Source organism: Dacryopinax primogenitus, assembly GCF_000292625.1.
Source record: "Dacryopinax primogenitus strain DJM-731 SS1 chromosome Unknown DACRYscaffold_15, whole genome shotgun sequence".
NCBI classification, from domain to species: Eukaryota; Fungi; Basidiomycota; class Dacrymycetes; order Dacrymycetales; family Dacrymycetaceae; genus Dacryopinax; species Dacryopinax primogenitus.
Genome location: NW_024467212.1, coordinates 783501 through 798992, shown reverse-complemented (window position 1 = coordinate 798992; position 15492 = coordinate 783501). Strand labels below are relative to the sequence as shown.

At 54.4% G+C, this 15492-nt stretch overlaps 7 protein-coding genes across 7 annotated transcripts; 5 read left to right on the top strand and 2 right to left on the bottom strand.

Annotated features, from left to right (window-relative positions):
• Positions 1 to 671: 671 nt before the first annotated feature.
• DACRYDRAFT_17353 (uncharacterized protein) lies at positions 672 to 1715 on the top strand (the record flags this gene model as incomplete). Its single annotated transcript, XM_040771275.1, has 1 exon — positions 672 to 1715. The coding sequence occupies one exon, from the start codon at positions 672 to 674 to the stop codon at positions 1713 to 1715; it is 1044 nt and encodes a 347-aa protein (XP_040626621.1).
• Positions 1716 to 2449: 734 nt separating this feature from the next.
• Positions 2450 to 4101, top strand: DACRYDRAFT_101319 (MFS general substrate transporter; the record flags this gene model as incomplete). Its single annotated transcript, XM_040767543.1, has 3 exons — positions 2450 to 2774; positions 2819 to 2978; positions 3026 to 4101. The coding sequence occupies 3 exons, from the start codon at positions 2450 to 2452 to the stop codon at positions 4017 to 4019; spliced, it is 1479 nt and encodes a 492-aa protein (XP_040626620.1). The 3' UTR covers positions 4020 to 4101.
• A 935-nt stretch (positions 4102 to 5036) lies between these two features.
• On the top strand, positions 5037 to 6547 carry DACRYDRAFT_69476 (MFS general substrate transporter). Its single transcript, XM_040775902.1, has 4 exons — positions 5037 to 5146; positions 5195 to 5354; positions 5399 to 6234; positions 6285 to 6547. The coding sequence occupies exons 2-4, from the start codon at positions 5305 to 5307 to the stop codon at positions 6443 to 6445; spliced, it is 1047 nt and encodes a 348-aa protein (XP_040626619.1). The 5' UTR covers positions 5037 to 5146; positions 5195 to 5304; the 3' UTR covers positions 6446 to 6547.
• A 408-nt stretch (positions 6548 to 6955) lies between these two features.
• DACRYDRAFT_55432 (uncharacterized protein) lies at positions 6956 to 7231 on the bottom strand (the record flags this gene model as incomplete). Its single annotated transcript, XM_040775327.1, has 1 exon — positions 6956 to 7231. A coding segment is annotated over one exon (276 nt), but the record flags the coding sequence as incomplete, so codon positions are not given.
• A 2667-nt stretch (positions 7232 to 9898) lies between these two features.
• On the top strand, positions 9899 to 10443 carry DACRYDRAFT_23750 (uncharacterized protein). Its single transcript, XM_040773372.1, has 2 exons — positions 9899 to 10232; positions 10326 to 10443. Exons 1-2 carry the CDS (start codon positions 9997 to 9999, stop codon positions 10348 to 10350), a joined length of 261 nt encoding a protein of 86 aa, XP_040626617.1. The 5' UTR covers positions 9899 to 9996; the 3' UTR covers positions 10351 to 10443.
• A 942-nt stretch (positions 10444 to 11385) lies between these two features.
• On the bottom strand, positions 11386 to 12049 carry DACRYDRAFT_23749 (uncharacterized protein). Its single transcript, XM_040773371.1, has 3 exons — positions 11859 to 12049; positions 11653 to 11784; positions 11386 to 11599 (listed from the first exon to the last, which is right to left on the bottom strand). Exons 1-2 carry the CDS (start codon positions 11979 to 11981, stop codon positions 11752 to 11754), a joined length of 156 nt encoding a protein of 51 aa, XP_040626616.1. The 5' UTR covers positions 11982 to 12049; the 3' UTR covers positions 11386 to 11599; positions 11653 to 11751.
• Positions 12050 to 12500: 451 nt separating this feature from the next.
• Positions 12501 to 14432, top strand: DACRYDRAFT_96008 (endoglucanase; the record flags this gene model as incomplete). Its single annotated transcript, XM_040777339.1, has 10 exons — positions 12501 to 12778; positions 12827 to 12835; positions 12883 to 12939; positions 12990 to 13194; positions 13246 to 13333; positions 13385 to 13452; positions 13516 to 13604; positions 13652 to 13771; positions 13820 to 13961; positions 14010 to 14432. Exons 1-10 carry the CDS (start codon positions 12708 to 12710, stop codon positions 14430 to 14432), a joined length of 1272 nt encoding a protein of 423 aa, XP_040626615.1. The 5' UTR covers positions 12501 to 12707.
• Positions 14433 to 15492: the final 1060 nt, after the last annotated feature.

Here is a 15492-nt window from a genome sequence, read left to right as displayed (position 1 = left end):
CAGCTCCTTTTTTCGAGTGGAGCGTGTCGTCCCTCCTTCCGAAGCGGCTGATCGCTATAACTGGGGGTATCGCATAAACTAGGAATTCCGTGAGTACATGACACGATAGCCGGCATACATGTGTCTCATGTTCCGCCCAATCAATATTCTACTCGCTTTGTAAACTTTGGAACTCTGCACACCCTGGTATTGCAGGCGGACGGCCAGGAATTGGCCTTACTGAAGAGTCCTATCAAGAGTGTGAATGATCTGGGGCCACTCTTCTTCAATATCCAGAAACCAAGCTTCCCCCGCCGTAGATGGAGCGACACACTCTTCCTGCCAGTGCCTTTTGGTGTTGGAATTTCTCTCTAATGTGGTCAAGATTTATGATGACGCTGTCACCACAAGCATATGGCAACGGTGCTGCCGGTTTGCCACATAATGTGAGTTGATTGTTGGCTTTCCGTTTGTACTCAGTGAATGGTGACAAAGGAGGTTACATGACAGCGTCAAAGAACACTCTGCCGCAGATTATTACTCCATACCATTTACCTCAATGATTTCGAACGGTATCAACCACGACATAACGACAATCCTGCCACTTTCGAGTCTATAAAGGGGGTGTCATTCCGGCCGATGAAGATCATCATCATACACCCCCGAATCTCCCAACAAACCGAACATACAGAATGCCCTTCACTACGCAAGAACTTAGCGGTCGGTTCAGGCTCCCTCCAAACGCTTGGAAGGACGCCTTCCTCACACGAGGAGATCGGTACCCGACCCCTGTCTTCACACACGACGAAGAACTCTGGGGTGATCTCGTTCGAGACGAGATCCACAAGCTGCAGCAGGAGGAGATGGAGATGCGCAAAGACGCGATTCTGCGGGAGAATGAGCGCAAACGAGCACTGGCTGGACAAACCTCGACAAGGCGTGCGCTCAACTCGTCTTTCCAGGGCCCGTTCGCCCTGCAAATGCCGATTTCTGAATATCATGGATGGCAGGGCGTGCCTGCTCCTATCCCGCAAAATATCAGCTACGCGAATGAGTACGCGACTCGACAGGCTCAGACGTACCGGGATTCCAGGCATACGGCTCCGCAGCCTGAGTCGTACGTCGACAACCTTGCGAGGACGGTCACGACCTATCGGGAGCAACAGGAACAACTGCGACGTTTGGAAGAATGTCGCCGGCGTATGCGGTTGGATGGTGACCAGTACCAGCGAAACACGCTCTATGCTCCTCTACCGCCCAGGGTAGAGGTCGCCCATCAGTCCGCGAGAGCCTGCCACGCTCCTGCTGTTCTAGCTCGTGAAGTCCTCACTTTCGGGAGCGAGTCTCCTCTCTCTCTGCGGTCGGTTCACCCCATAACTTCATACGGACACACCTTCCAGACAGCAGAGCACATGCTGCTCTTCCTCCGGCTCGAGCCGGGACAACATCCTGCCGGAGTGATCAAAGATTTCCTGGAGCTTCCCAACCCCAAGGTAGCGGCTGGCAGGCATCCGGGGTCATTGAGGAACGACTGGTGGCGGGACCCGAAGCTGAGATGGGAGACGGTGAGGGAGGTGGTGAGGGCGAAGTTGGACCAGTCGGCAGAGGCGAGGCAGGTGCTGGTGGAGAGTGGGGAATGGGACCCAGGGGATGGGGAGGATTCGAGTGGGGAGAATCTGGTCGGGAGGGCGTTGATGGAATACAGGGCAGAGATTGGCCAGCGCTGGAGACTTTGAAGGTGCCCGAGCTTAGAATGGGCCATCACTTGCAGTGCAGGCCCAAAGCCCGAACCAACATCATGAAGCCAGTCGTCGAGGAAACTTGTCCATTTGCATGTTACATGGTCTACTGAATCTTGGTTCGGCAGGTTCATATTGCGAGCAATGAATTGCCCGATCCTTCCTCAGTTGCGCACGCCCTGCCAGAAAAAAGTCGCCGATCGAGTCAGGTCGCAGGTCCAGTAGCACACCACACCGAGATTTGAGATCCGGTATCGTGCTCGCGGGCCTGGTTACAAGACGCTCTAAAGGGCCATGCCCTGATTATCGCGATAGAGCAAAACAGAAAAGTCCGCTCTTCACTTCAATTCATTGCCGAGACGGGAGCGGGCCGCAGGATCTAGAAGGCCGTTTTGTGCATGACGGTGGTCTGTTCGTGTACTTGGCACGTTTGTGCCAACTGTTGAGACGGTTGCGGTCATTGCGGTCGGCAGATGAAAAAGTTTGTGCAAACTCGGAGGCTGCAATTCCGAGCCGGACCGAGGGCTAGACCTAAAGGTATTACTTATTCATTTCGGCACATATTTTTGTCCTCATGTTCTCGTGTAAGAAGATAGCAAATACAGCACTGCGCCCTCCTTCCTACCGCTCAACTCGAAGATTGCTTACAGTGCATGGATCACCTCACCACCCGCTGGCGTATATAGGTCTGCTGGTTCAAAGATGAGAGGCGGACAGCTCAGCAGGAGAAGATGGAACACCATAATTCTGAGTCGGTCGAACCTTGCACGGGGGAGAGCCCATCTATCTCGCTCTCGAGGGACGTGACCGCCGTTGACCTCCCTTCGCTGTTGCCGACGTTCACCGAAAAAGAGCAGCCGAAATGCGAGAGCGACGCGCCCGCTGAGACGGCTGACATCGGTATACACTCGCAGAGCGAGAAGACCCTCTCTGATGGGAATGCCGTCCCGGTGTTGGTTGACGAAGACAGCTTGGAGACGGAAGACGACGACTGGACGTACCCCGAGGGCGGCCGCGGGTGGTGGGTCGTCACTGGGTGCGCGATCATAGCAGCTGGTACGCTCTTCCCTCCGGTCTTAGTTCCGACTAATGCCTGGTAGTGACACTCGGATGGGGCCTGGCATGGGGCGTATTCCAGAGCTATTACAAGGAACACTTGTTCCCCGACGTGCCAGATTCGGTGCTCTCAGTGCTGGGCAGCATACCAGGGACGATCATGAACCCCATCGCCTTCGTCGTAGGCAAGTTCGCCGACAAATAGTACGTCGCCTCCCACCCTTCGAAATCCAAATACTGACCCCTTACAGCGGGTACAGGCTATTCCTCACCGCCGGGTGTGTGGTCGCAGTGCTCGCTATGCTCACAGCATCGTTCTCCACCACTCTCTGGCAGTTCTTCCTCACCCAAGGTCTCCTGCAGGGATGCTGCACAGGCCTAATCCTGCCAATAGCGATGGCTGCTCCATCCCAGTGGTTCCTGCGCCGGCGCGCACTCGCAACGGGGATCGTCATCGCTGGGAGCTCGTTCGGGGGCGGCCTAGCTTCTCTCGTAGCTCAACAACTGCTCACGCACATCGGCCTGCGAAACACCCTCCTCACCTACACAGGCGTACACGCAGTGCTCATGTCCTCCTCCCTGCTGATGATCCGCGACCGACCGCACCCCAAGAGTCCGCGTTTCACCCACGCCCGTATCCAGTGGGTCGACGCCTCCCTTTTCCGCCGGCCGCTCTTCTGGCTCGTCGCTCTCAGCGTAACGATCAGCACGCTTGGCTACCTCGGACCATACTTCTACATCGAACAGTACACGCTAACCTACCTCCCTTCGCTCGACCCCGCACTCGCCTCCCTCCCAGCAGCAATGATGAACTTCTCCGCCGCCATAGGGCGGAGCCTGATCGGACTCCTAGCCGACAAGATAGGCGTGCTCAACGCATTCATCGGCTCGCTCTTCATCGCAGGGTGTATGCAGCTCCTCGTATGGAACTTTGCTCACTCCTTCGGCACGATCATGACCTTCTCAGTCTTGGACGGCTTCTTCGGCGCGGCATTCATATCCCTCATCAGCGTGCTCGGGGCAAAACTCTTCGGAGTAAGGAACTTAGCGACGCTAAGTGCGATCCTGATGATCTTCTCGATGCCTGGACAAGCTGCGGGTGGGCCGCTGGTGGGAGCGATACTCGCTGCGAGTGGGGGCTGGCAGGCGCCCATCACGTATAGCGGGTTGTGCTGTGTTGTCGGAGCGTTGGTTATGATTCCCGCGAGGTTTGTCAAGGAGAAGAGGGTGTTGGCTGTCTTCTGATGTCTGACGTCTTGGTTCTCGGTTCTTGGGTGTTCATCATATCATCCATGACACGATAGCCTACGCAATGTCCATAATGACTGTAAATGTACTGAACGAAACATAGACTTAGACATAGACAACAACGAACCTAAGATAGACAAATTGCAACGTTTTCATATATGGCCGATAACGCGATTGGAAGATGCGAACTGACTTGGTTTGTCAACTCCGTCCGGTACAATATATATTTCTCGGACTTTGCCGATGTACCTTCCTCTTGTCGAGGCGCACAATCTGACCGCTCACAAAATGAAGGTCCCGATCCTCTGTCATCGATCAACCAAATCGCGCACGATCGCCACGATCGTCCCCTATCGGTCTTATATAGCAAAACGCCGCGTTAGAAGGGGTCCGGCCCGCCGATCCGCCTGACCAAGCATCGGGCGCATCGGCCATACCAGGGTCCACCGGCCGGGTCCTGACTCCCGCCGCCTCCATCCAGTTCGGCAAAAAATGGCCAATTGAGCGCTTATGCCGAATGCCGACGTCCTCTGATGTGATTTTGACACTGGCCTCCGGGTGGATGACCTGTTGTGTACGGGGATGTGAGGTAGAGCGGGCGGGCCAATGACGAATCGGAGAGGACTGTGCATGGCCTCGACTTTTTCGACTAGCCTGGACTTCGGCAGCGCCCCCATACAGGTACATATGTAATATATTGCTTACTCCTCTTTGAAGTAGAACTGGATGACCCTACCCTCGACTTTGCCCGCCTTTCTGCTTGGAAGTGAATCGCCGAATGATGAGCACTTTGAGCGATCCTGCTAACATGATTTCCCCTGACGCGACAGCCGTTGACCTCCCTTCTCTCCTCTCATCCCCTGTCCCTCTTACCAATCAAAAGAAGCCCACTCCTCCCTCATCTACCCGATCACTCGACCCAGTCACCGAAAAGCTGCCTCATGCCGATCCGACAAGCCAGTTCCCGGACGAAGACGGCGGGGATAAGGACTTGGAGCGGCGCGTTCCGGCGGACTTGATCGGTGCCGAAGCGGTGGACTTGAAGGAGGATGATGAGGAGTGGACGTACCCCGAAGGAGGACGGGGTTGGTGGGTTGTCGCGGGGTGTACGATCATTGCTGCTGGTGCGTATTGCGTGGAAAGCGTGTCCATTCTTGACGACTGTGGTGCAGTCACTCTCGGATGGCCGTTGGCATGGGGCGTCTTCCAGGCGTATTACAAGCAGCACTTGTTCCCCGATGCGCAGGACTCGGTGCTCTCTCTGCTAGGGAGCATCTCGGGGATGGTAACGATGCCTATGGCCTTCGTAGTCGGCAAGTTCGCCGATCGATAGTAAGTCCCCTCTTCCTACTCTAAGCAGCACTAACCTCGTCCAGCGGGTACAGACAGTTCATCATTGCCGGCTGCCTAACCGCCTTCCTCGCCATGCTCACAGCGGCATTCTCGACCCAGCTCTGGCAGTTCTTCCTCACCCAAGGTGTCCTTCAAGGCGCATGCATAGGCCTCATCCTCCCCGTGGCCATGTCATTCCCTGCCCAGTGGTTCCGCTGCCGCAGAGGGCTAGCAACGGGGATCGTTATTGCCGGCAGCTCCTTCGGGGGCGGGGCAGGCTCGCTCATGGCCCAGCAACTGCTCAACCGCCTAGGGCTGAGATACACGCTCATCTTCTACTCGTTCTATCATCTTTTCCTCATGACACTAGCCGTGTTCATGCTCCAAGACAGGCCACATCCGCACAGCGCCCGATTTACGAAAGCACCCATCCAATGGTGGGACTCGACGCTCTTCCGCAAACCTCTCTTCTGGAGCGTGGCGATCGCGACTCTTTTCGTAGTGTTCGGTTACCTTCCTCCCTATTTTTACATCCAGCTATATACGATGGAGAAACTCCCCGACCTCAACCCAGCGCTCTACGCCGTCCCGGCAGCAGTGATGAACTTCTCTGCCGCTGCGGGCCGGACGGCGATCGGCCTGCTCGCCGACCGGATAGGCGTAGTGAACGCGTTCTTCGTCTCTGTCCTCATATCAGGGTGCATGCAGCTCCTCTTCTGGAACTTTGCAACGTCCTTTCCGGCCATTATATGCTTCTCGATCCTGGTGGGATTTTTTGGCGCGGCGTTTTTGAGCATGACGAGCGTTATTGGCGCAAAGCTGTTTGGGGTACAGAACCTTGCTACTCTGAGCGGCATACTCTTGCTATTTAACATGCCCGGTATGCCCCTCCTGTCAAGTCATCCAACTCTGCTGATTCCGGGGACACAGGAAACGCCGCCGGCTCCCCTCTCGCAGGAGCGATCTTCTCCGCCTCAGGCGGTAACTGGCACGCCGCAATAACTTTCAGCGGGATGTGTAGTGTTGTGGGCGCGTTCTGTATCCTCTATGCGAGGTTTAAGATGGAGCCGAGGGTGTTTGCGATTTACTAGATCCGGGGAGCGCGCCGGGAGGGTGAGGAGAGATGGGGGAAGAAACTGGTCTTTTTTTTTGGGAGATCTGCATTGTATAATAAACACAATTGAAATTTTGTGCACTGGTACGTATAGTCGCTGTAGCACTGGGTTGATCGCTGCAGCACTGGGGCGTTTTCATGGTCCGACGATGGGCATATTTGGTATTAGGACTCAGTATGTGACTTGGAGGACGTACTTATATAGAGCGCGTTTACTTGCATTTCTGGACAACCGAGGGGCCGATTTGCTGTTCACTCTAGGCAGAACCAACGTACAACTTTCGTGTGGAACTATCTGGATTCAAATTATTTGCTACAAATATACAGCAGTTGTTCGTGAAGTGTGCAGAAGATGTAGATATCCGTGATGGATAACCGAAATTTGACAGAACTACACATTGGATTGGGGAAAGATGTTTGACCTGAGATTGAGGTTGCTTTACGACCACAAGAAATTGTTGTTCCTCGGTTAGAAACTTCGCAGTGTTCAGGTACATTCGGTCTGCAAGTCTTGCAAGATCCTTGCAACGGCATTCACTCCCTCTCTCACAGCTTCTTGATCACCCTCCTTGACCTTCCCCAGCCATTTAGGACAAAACTTATCGGGATGCCAACGAAGCATCGCAGCTCGAACTCGGTCCTTCTTGTTCTTCCCCTGACTGTGGACCGTCGCGAGCAGGAAGCGGCGCACAGCGAGAGCCTCCAGTCCATGGGGAGAGGATACGGGGTAGGTGACAGGCCAGGGGATGGTGCTGAATGTCCATGCTGGCGTATCGGGCAGCGAGTTGAGACCAGCCCAGCGCTGCTCGTAAGCTGTGAAAGCGACGGTCACGTCTTCGGGAGCAGGATTGAGGTTGATCTTGGGGCGGTTGGCCTTCGGGATCGAGCTAGGCCCAGGAGCAGCTCGAGGTGGAGGATGCGCAAATCCAGCACTCGTGTAAGTGCGCCCGTAGCCTTCGGTATACTGTTGGAATCTGAAAGCGTCTCCAAACCCGCCTCCGAATCGGTTCTGATGCCCAGCGCCCGGGCGGAAGTCGTTGTTGAAGAATGAACGGAACGTTGAATCGTCCGGGCCGAAGTAGGTATGCGCGCCGCGCGCACGCTGCTGTTGCTGTTGCTGGTGCCAACGCTCCTTTTGCTCACGCTCGAATGCCAGGCGTATCCTTTCTGCATTTCGGTCGGCTTCACGACGACAGCGTTCTCTCTCCTCTCTCTCCTTCTCTTCCCTCTGGAGTCGTATCTTCTCTTCTTGTATCCTCCTCGCCTCTTCTTGCTCACGCCTCAGCATGTCCTCGGCCCTCCTCCTCTCTTCCTCGGCCCTCATTCTCCGCATTATTTCTGCCTCCTCCTCCATGAGCTTGCGCTGCAGCTCCCTACGCTGTTCCGCAACTCTCCGCTGAATCTCCTTCGCTTCCTTAAGAGCGCGGGCAGCGGCTTCTCTCTGTGCCTGCCGCTTTCGTTCCTCGCGTCTCTCGCGTCTCGCAGCCTCCACACTGGCTCTATGATCTTCTACCTCCTTATTATGTCGCGCCGCCTCTGCCTCCCGACGCCGGTGCTGACGCTCTTCTGCTTCCCGGTTGATCTTAGCCTTCTCTCGCTCCGCTGCCTGGAACTCGGCCCGAATGCGTTTCAACTGGTCGTAGGTCGGCAGTGGCTCGACGATCTCGACATCAGAATCGGAGGCTTCCACGCTCGATCGTGGATGTCTCAGCCGTTCCGCCCGTTCAGCTTCAACATTTCGCGCAGCCTCCGCTTGCTTGCGTATCTTGTCCGTTGCGCGGGCAAATTCGTCTCCCCGCCACTTCCACTCCGCCTCCTCTTTTTTTGCTCGTGACTTGCTCGACCCCGCACGGCCATTCGATTGGTTGTCCGCTTCTTCTTGCAGCTTCTTGTCCTGGATATTCCAGCTCTTTCTGAGGCCACGGAGCACTTCAGCGACGTTTTGTTCTCTCATCTTCGTCTCGCGATCGCGTCTCTTCCTAGGCGAATCCTGGTTGCCGTTTAAAGGGTTGTGGTCTGCGAATTCCTCTTTGGCACGTTTCTCCCTCAGGCGATCCTTTCTCTTCTCGGCGTCCCGCTCAAACTCTTTCGACCGGACATACTGCTCCAGCTTCTCGGCTTCATCCGCAGGCTCGGGACTGAGTTCGATAGGAAACTCCCTCGCCCCTGTCTGATCGGGAAGAAGTACAATATCACCATCGTCATCCACCTGGTGCAAGATGATGTCGTCATCTGAGGGAAACGAAGTATTGTGATCATCGTCCGTATCCAGAAGACGAGAAGTCGCTGCACGGTCCTCCTCCGAGTCGCTCACAATCTCCACCACAACATGGTGCTTCCGATGCTGTTCCCTCGGTTTTGGCTGTTCTTTGGTGCGTATGCGCGATGACTGGTATCGCTCTCGATCGGCAAACTGAGCGAACTCTTCCCGTCGCTCCTGCATATCTGCCTCGACTTTTGCAGCGTGTGAAGAACGCGTGTCGTCGTCAGATATGCCTTCCATCGGTTGTCCAGCAGCGACGTGGCGCCTACGCCTCTGTCGTGGTGATTGAGATGGAGGGCGAAATAGGGGTGGACTTGGGTTGGGTTGAGAGGCGGAAGACGGGAAAGGCGACATGTTGTCCAGCACCTCTGAGCGGGCAGAGAAATTCACCATCTTGTGATTGACAGAAAACCCACCGAAGAGGCTGTCAGTTGTGATAGACGGCGAAGAAGGTAATGTTGAAGAGGGAAAAGGATAGAGTTGGTGGCGATGACTTAATGATGCCGATTTTTGTTCGATGCAGCGCGAGTCACCTACCACGACGGCAATCTGACGATGTCCCGCGGCTGATTTCTCGTCTCCTTTGCTCCCACCTATGCACTACGTTCGTCTTTTAGAGCCGTAGACGTCGTACACTGTGCTTGGGAGTCGAGGAGATGGTAGTTGAGAGAGAGAGATGCCAGTGGGTAGTGACGGTCAGGTAACCTCGCGGACAAGGGTCCTGCGCAGGCGCAGTGCGGATAAAAGGCTCCGAGGTCACGTGTATGACTCAGCAACTGGCTGCTGCGCGTACTTGTCCTTAAGCTTGTTGAACCTCCTTGACCGTCGGAACTGGGCTTTTCGAAAGATACAGCTTCGTCGATATGCGCCTTGAATTTATGCAGCTCGTATCAAAAGCCAAACGTCGCAATATGCTGCTTTGACCGGTGACTGGATATCTAGCTACCACCGTCGGCTCAATGCCCCTGTCACGCGAACAAGTGTAGGACTTCTGTACAATCAAGCCTCTTTCCTGCAGTTGTGGTAGACTTGATCTGTTGAATATACTTCTATGAAGCATGACATGAGCGACCACCAGCACCTTTATCGACATGAACCAGGAACCTTGTCCCAGGAACCTTGTCGATGGGAAGGGAAGAAGTCGCGCTCGCATCCTCTGGACTTCCTGCCTTCCTTGTGACATTCCAGCCCAGGAACATGATCGATAGCCTTGATGTTCGGCATCTGGTGCGGCAATAGCTCGGTGGAAGAGCCTCGGCTCCTCCATGGAGGCCATCACACGGAAGACGTTCTTTCCGACCGGCGATTGGTTACCGAGGACTGTCGACGCCCACCTGACCTTCAAGCCATGCGAACCTCAAGAGTGCAACAAATGTGCTACACTTCGGGAATTTGACGGGCTGATATCGCTCGATTCCTTTCGCTGTGGTAGGTCTGGCGTCTCCTCACCTGTAGGATGTGGTATCGAACCGACACATGGACCAGTTCTGCAGTGTTTTTGGTGAGCGTCTTATATCCTTTCTTGGGCAATTGAAACTAACCTCATTTTTATCACATACTAACGTACTATTAACTCTGCGTAATTCCATCTCAGCGCACGTTGTACTTCGGTCGAATGAACAGCATTGCAGCAACTGCCACGAGAATTCCTCTCCGTGACCTGCGGCCCGTCCGTTTCCCCAAGCGACCTAATCACGAGCAGTATCAAAACCCCTTGCATCCGGCGTGGGAAGGTCCGCCGGATCATCACTGATCGATGCCGCGATTCAGCAAGCGTTCATGAAGGCCGTTTGTTTCCCGATCTAGATGTCTGAACAGCATCGCGGAACATCCTCGCCAGCATCAAGTAGAAGTCGCAGAATGCGGGAGAACATTGGTGGATCCGCTCAGGGTATGTGGGCGCAGTTTGAGAAGTTGAATCCCCGCTTATATTCCAGAAAGCACCATGATTGTTCCATGTCGGCTACTATTCCTCTCGCCTGCCGCAGTTTGAGAAGTTGAATCCCCGCTTATATTCCAGAAAGCACCATGATTGTTCCATTTCGGCTACTATTCCTCTCGCCTGCCGAAAGGACGTTCATTCGTTTCGTTTGATTCAGCCGGAAACCTACGAACAACCGGCGTTTGAGTTTGTTCGTGAAGGTCATGCGCTAGATCCCATGACTATCATTCAACAGCAGTCAAAATTTTCAACGAAAAAATCCTTGGCGGCGCGCGACCACCTTCGGAGGTTTCTTCGCCCACAACGTGGCTGCAAAGCGACATACTCGGTATTCTTAACACAGTGTCCTGCAACATTCGTAAGTGTACCTCGTTTCATGAACCCTGCGCGTCTATTACAGGCTAATAGAGCGCCAGATACCGATGCGTCAGCGAAGTCCTGTCAGATCACCCATTCAGGGGTAGAAGTTACAATTTTCCAGTGAATGACTAGGAACCGACCGCAAGGATTTCTTCAGGTGAGGGAAAGACCACACAGGTTCCGTATTTGTGTGGTTCACCTTTGACACTCCTACGGCCGGATCGTCTTCTCTCCTGCCGAAGTTGAGCTTCTCTGGAAAATTCTCGGTATCCGCAAACCATGTGGTTGCTTTTCCAGCATATCCTTCTTTGTCTGTTCCACCATCTGGTCTCAATCACAATTCACCTGCCGCAGTTCGGTGGCGGTTCGGTGACCAGCGGGACCATGGACTCGGCGTGGCATTTGCAAATCGGACGAGCCAGATATTCTTGTGGCTAGTAGCTTGACGCCTACGCGCAGTATTGTTACGACGAGCAAAAGCCTCGGCCTTCCTGGTCAATCGAGAAGTTTCACCGGAGACGAATTTGGATGAACTTTTCCAATACATGGGAAGATTGATGAGCCAGGTGTGAATATGTCGCTTAATGGTAGCAGACATGTGTATCTGACAACTTTCCAGTTCGAGCAAAGTCCCGAAGACTTTGCCTCCTCCGGCTGCCCTGAGATTTTGGAGTCTGGAGTCTGTATTTGGGTGGTGTTCCGGAAATTGACATAGAATTTACGGAGAACCAGCTTCTCTAATACAGTCTAGGTTCGCACTTCCGCATAACCACATATCGATTCGCCGTCTGACACGACTACATGGACAAACATCCACCACATCAGCCCACTTTCTTCACTCATGTTTCTTGTCACTTCCGCGCTGTCCGATGTGCATCTCGTCGGCGGACCTTTGCGCTGCCAGGTTTGGTCACACTGAACAAATCCGACGAAGATGGCGGCCGACATGGATGGCTACTTTGCTATTGCCCTATCCTGATTGCTGGATGCTTCCCATCAAACAATGGCAAAACCCGACAACCTTGCATCATCCTCGGACTTAACACCTGGCACCTGACAGGAAGTGTTTTCCTCAGGACTCGCATCCAACTCTGACTCTCAGTGCCTTGTACTGGAAAGCTCCTTGCCGTCTACGGGAGGCACGCGCTGCGCAGGTGGCTTCCTAGAGCATTTGTCCTCTTCCTGGAACTAGGAAAGTTAGAAGGATACTCGTCTTCTCCTAACACAGGGTCCAATGACTTCATCATGGCCGCGGCTCTACTGGATTTTGAACGTTGGTTTTTCCGTGGTTCGCTGCCCCTGTCCGGCGTTGCCAGCAAGGCACCGAATTACTCTACGTGAATTTGCCTTCCGGGATCCAGCTCGGTTCCTATACATGACTGTGTCATGTGCTTGGTCCGCAGTGAAGCTAGGACAGAACCTGCCCTTCTGAACACCCCAAGAGCGCCTTCTCCCGGCAGTCATTCCTTGCCATGAGCCTTGGGCAGACAAATCCCCGATGTCCTACCGCGAAGGACGCGTGCAAGCTTATACCGTGATGCCTGTTGAGCAGGACTTCTCCTTGATGACCTTCGTTTACGTCGACTATACGCTTGCTCAGGTATAAAAGCCGCAGAGAATGTGGATCGTATTGGCAGATCAAGTTGGACCAGCAAGTCTTGCGTGATCATCAACATGCAGTACCTCTTCTCCGCAGCTGCCCTCCTTTCGCTCGCGTCGGGTGCCTACGCACAATGTGGTGGCCAGTAAGGTTTTGCTTTGCAGTTTTTATCATATGGCTGACGAGATACCAGGACCTTCACGTGAGACCCTACTGTCGCCTCTATGGACTAGACTGAGATAGAGGTAGTGGCTCTACTACGTGTGTTGCCGGGTACACCTGCACGTACTCTAATGCGTACTACTCGTAAGTAGCTAATTCATCCTGGATTGAAGGTGATGTTCACAGTTCACTAGGCAATGCTTGCCTTCCTCCGCGGCCAGTGGTACCACCACTGCACATCCTTCCTCGAGCGCTACTCACTCTACTACTTCTACTAAAGGTACCGCTACTAGTACTGCGTCGGGTTACGTTTCGACCACCACCCCTGCCGCAGGCTCGGGTAAGGTGAAGTACGGCGGTATCAACATTGCTGGCTTCGACTTCGGCTGCGACACTTCTGTCGGTGATGAGACACCTGCTCAGGAACTGAACTAACGTTGGATGCTTTAGGGTGATTGCACTGCCGCGAATGCCTACCCGCCCTTGACGCAGTACTACGGACCTGACGGCTATGGCCAGATAACCCATTTCGTCAAGGGCAAGCACCTTCCTTTCCGGACTTTGTGTCGGGGATAACATGTCTTCGTAGATGACAACTTCAATATGTTCCGTCTCCCTGTCGGCTGGCAGTTCCTCACTAACAACGTCCTGACCGGTGTAAGGACGTGTTTTTTTCCCTACCTTGCAGTGTTTGATCAGCACATCATTGCTTTGTAACAGACCCTCAACTCAACCAATTTCGCTGAGTACGACACCCTCGTCCAGGACTGCCTCGGCCTTGGCGCTCACTGCATCATCGATATCCACAAGTGAGTTGCAGTCCTGTCAGTATGAGAATCTCTAACTAGTATCTTAGCTACGCACGCTGGAATGGTGAGATCATTGGCGAGGGCGGCCCCGCCAACTCGATCTTCGCATCTCTCTGGTCCTCCCTGGCCACGTACTACAAGAGCCAGCCCAACGTCATCTTTGGCGTGTAAGCACGCTTTCACTATCCCTTTAGGACCCATTTAATGTCATGCAGTATGAACGAGCCTCATGACCTGACCAGCGTCACTACCTGGGCTGGCACCGTTCAGGCTGCCGTCACTGCCATCCGCAACGCCGGTGCAACCTCCCAGTACATCCTCTTGCCCGGCAACGACTGGACCTCAGCTGCCACCATCGTAAGCATAGATTCTATCTAAATTCTGCATTGTTCTGATTGTTCAAAGTGGTCCGATGGCTCCGGCGCTGCCCTGCTCAACGTCACCAACCCTGATGGGACCAAGACGAACCTGATCTTCGATGTCCACAAGTACTCCGACTCTGACAACTCCGGCACCTCCGCCACTTGCGTCACGGACAACATTTCGACCGCATTCGCCCCCCTGGCTGACTGGCTCCGTTCCAACGGCAGACAGGCGATCAACTCCGAGTTCGGTGGTGGGAACAACGCCGGCTGTGTGTCCTACATGCAGTCCCAGCTCGCCTACCTCAACACTAACTCTGATGTGTACCTCGGCTGGACCGGCTGGGCTGCCGGATCCTTCGCGGGTCAGAACTACGTGCTCTCTATGGTGCCGACCAACACGTCCGGTGTCTGGACCGACACTATGCTCGTCGCTCAGGCGCTGGTGCCCGCCTTCAACGCCTGAGCGTTGAACCGCAAAGGGCTGGGACATGGTACCGAGTCCATCCATGCCAAGTAGTAGCTACTAGCTGTCTCAGCCCACTGTTCCACCCACACTCGAAATGGTATTAATGTTGTCTGTCCAATCAGTCGAACTCATAGCGCGCGAGTGGTGCTTTGTTTCTACTGTACAATATCACCCAAATTATCATCCCGACGAAGATAACCACATAGTAAAGGTAGAAATGCAGGAACGAGGCCCTACGACTTTGAGCTCAACCAGCTCAGCCTCCGACTGATCCAACTGCCTTCAACCCTGCTACTCCCAACGCCTTCGTCATCTGCCCCGTCGTCACCCCCAGTGTACTCCCATTCTCCAAGCTCAATTCGCCTCACGTTGCGCCGAACCACAGGATCATCCTCTGTGAGAAGAGCAGCGAGGGTCGCGAACTGCCTCGCAGTGAGAGGATCGTCGAACTGTGATGACAGTCAGGTGGACGCGCCGATCTACAACGTCCACGCCGTGCTCACCCTGAAGCACCAACCTCTCACTTCTTCCTCTGGCTCTTCTAACCACAAGCTGCACCCGACCGGCCTATCCGAGTACACGACGGGATGCGTCAAGAGCGCGTCGAATACTGTCCTTCCCCTTCTGCCCAACTGCCTGGCGTGAATACGGGGGCGCTGCTCCTCTTCATCCTGGAAGAGACGGATTGCAAGACGGCCGGCGTATGACCAGCAACGTTCGCCAGAGGAGAGGAAGGGGGTGCTGAAGGTCTCAGCGACGACGACGGAAGGGAGGTCGTCTGCTGGTAATTGGTCGGAGTGCGGATCTGCTTGACGTTCAGGATGTCATCACACGATAAGGAGATGGATTTGAGGACAGACATGAAGTCAGCATATTGAGGTGAATGTCCTCCCTCTGCTTGCCCTTCGCCCGAGCTGACATGCCGCTCTTGCTGCTCATCATGCTCTCCTTCCTTGTACGTGCCCTTCGTCGCTCACGAGCAATGTCAAACGTTTCGGTTGAGCTGGAGGTGAACATTTTCGCTACTCCTCGTGCGGTATATTAGGTGTGTCGCTCA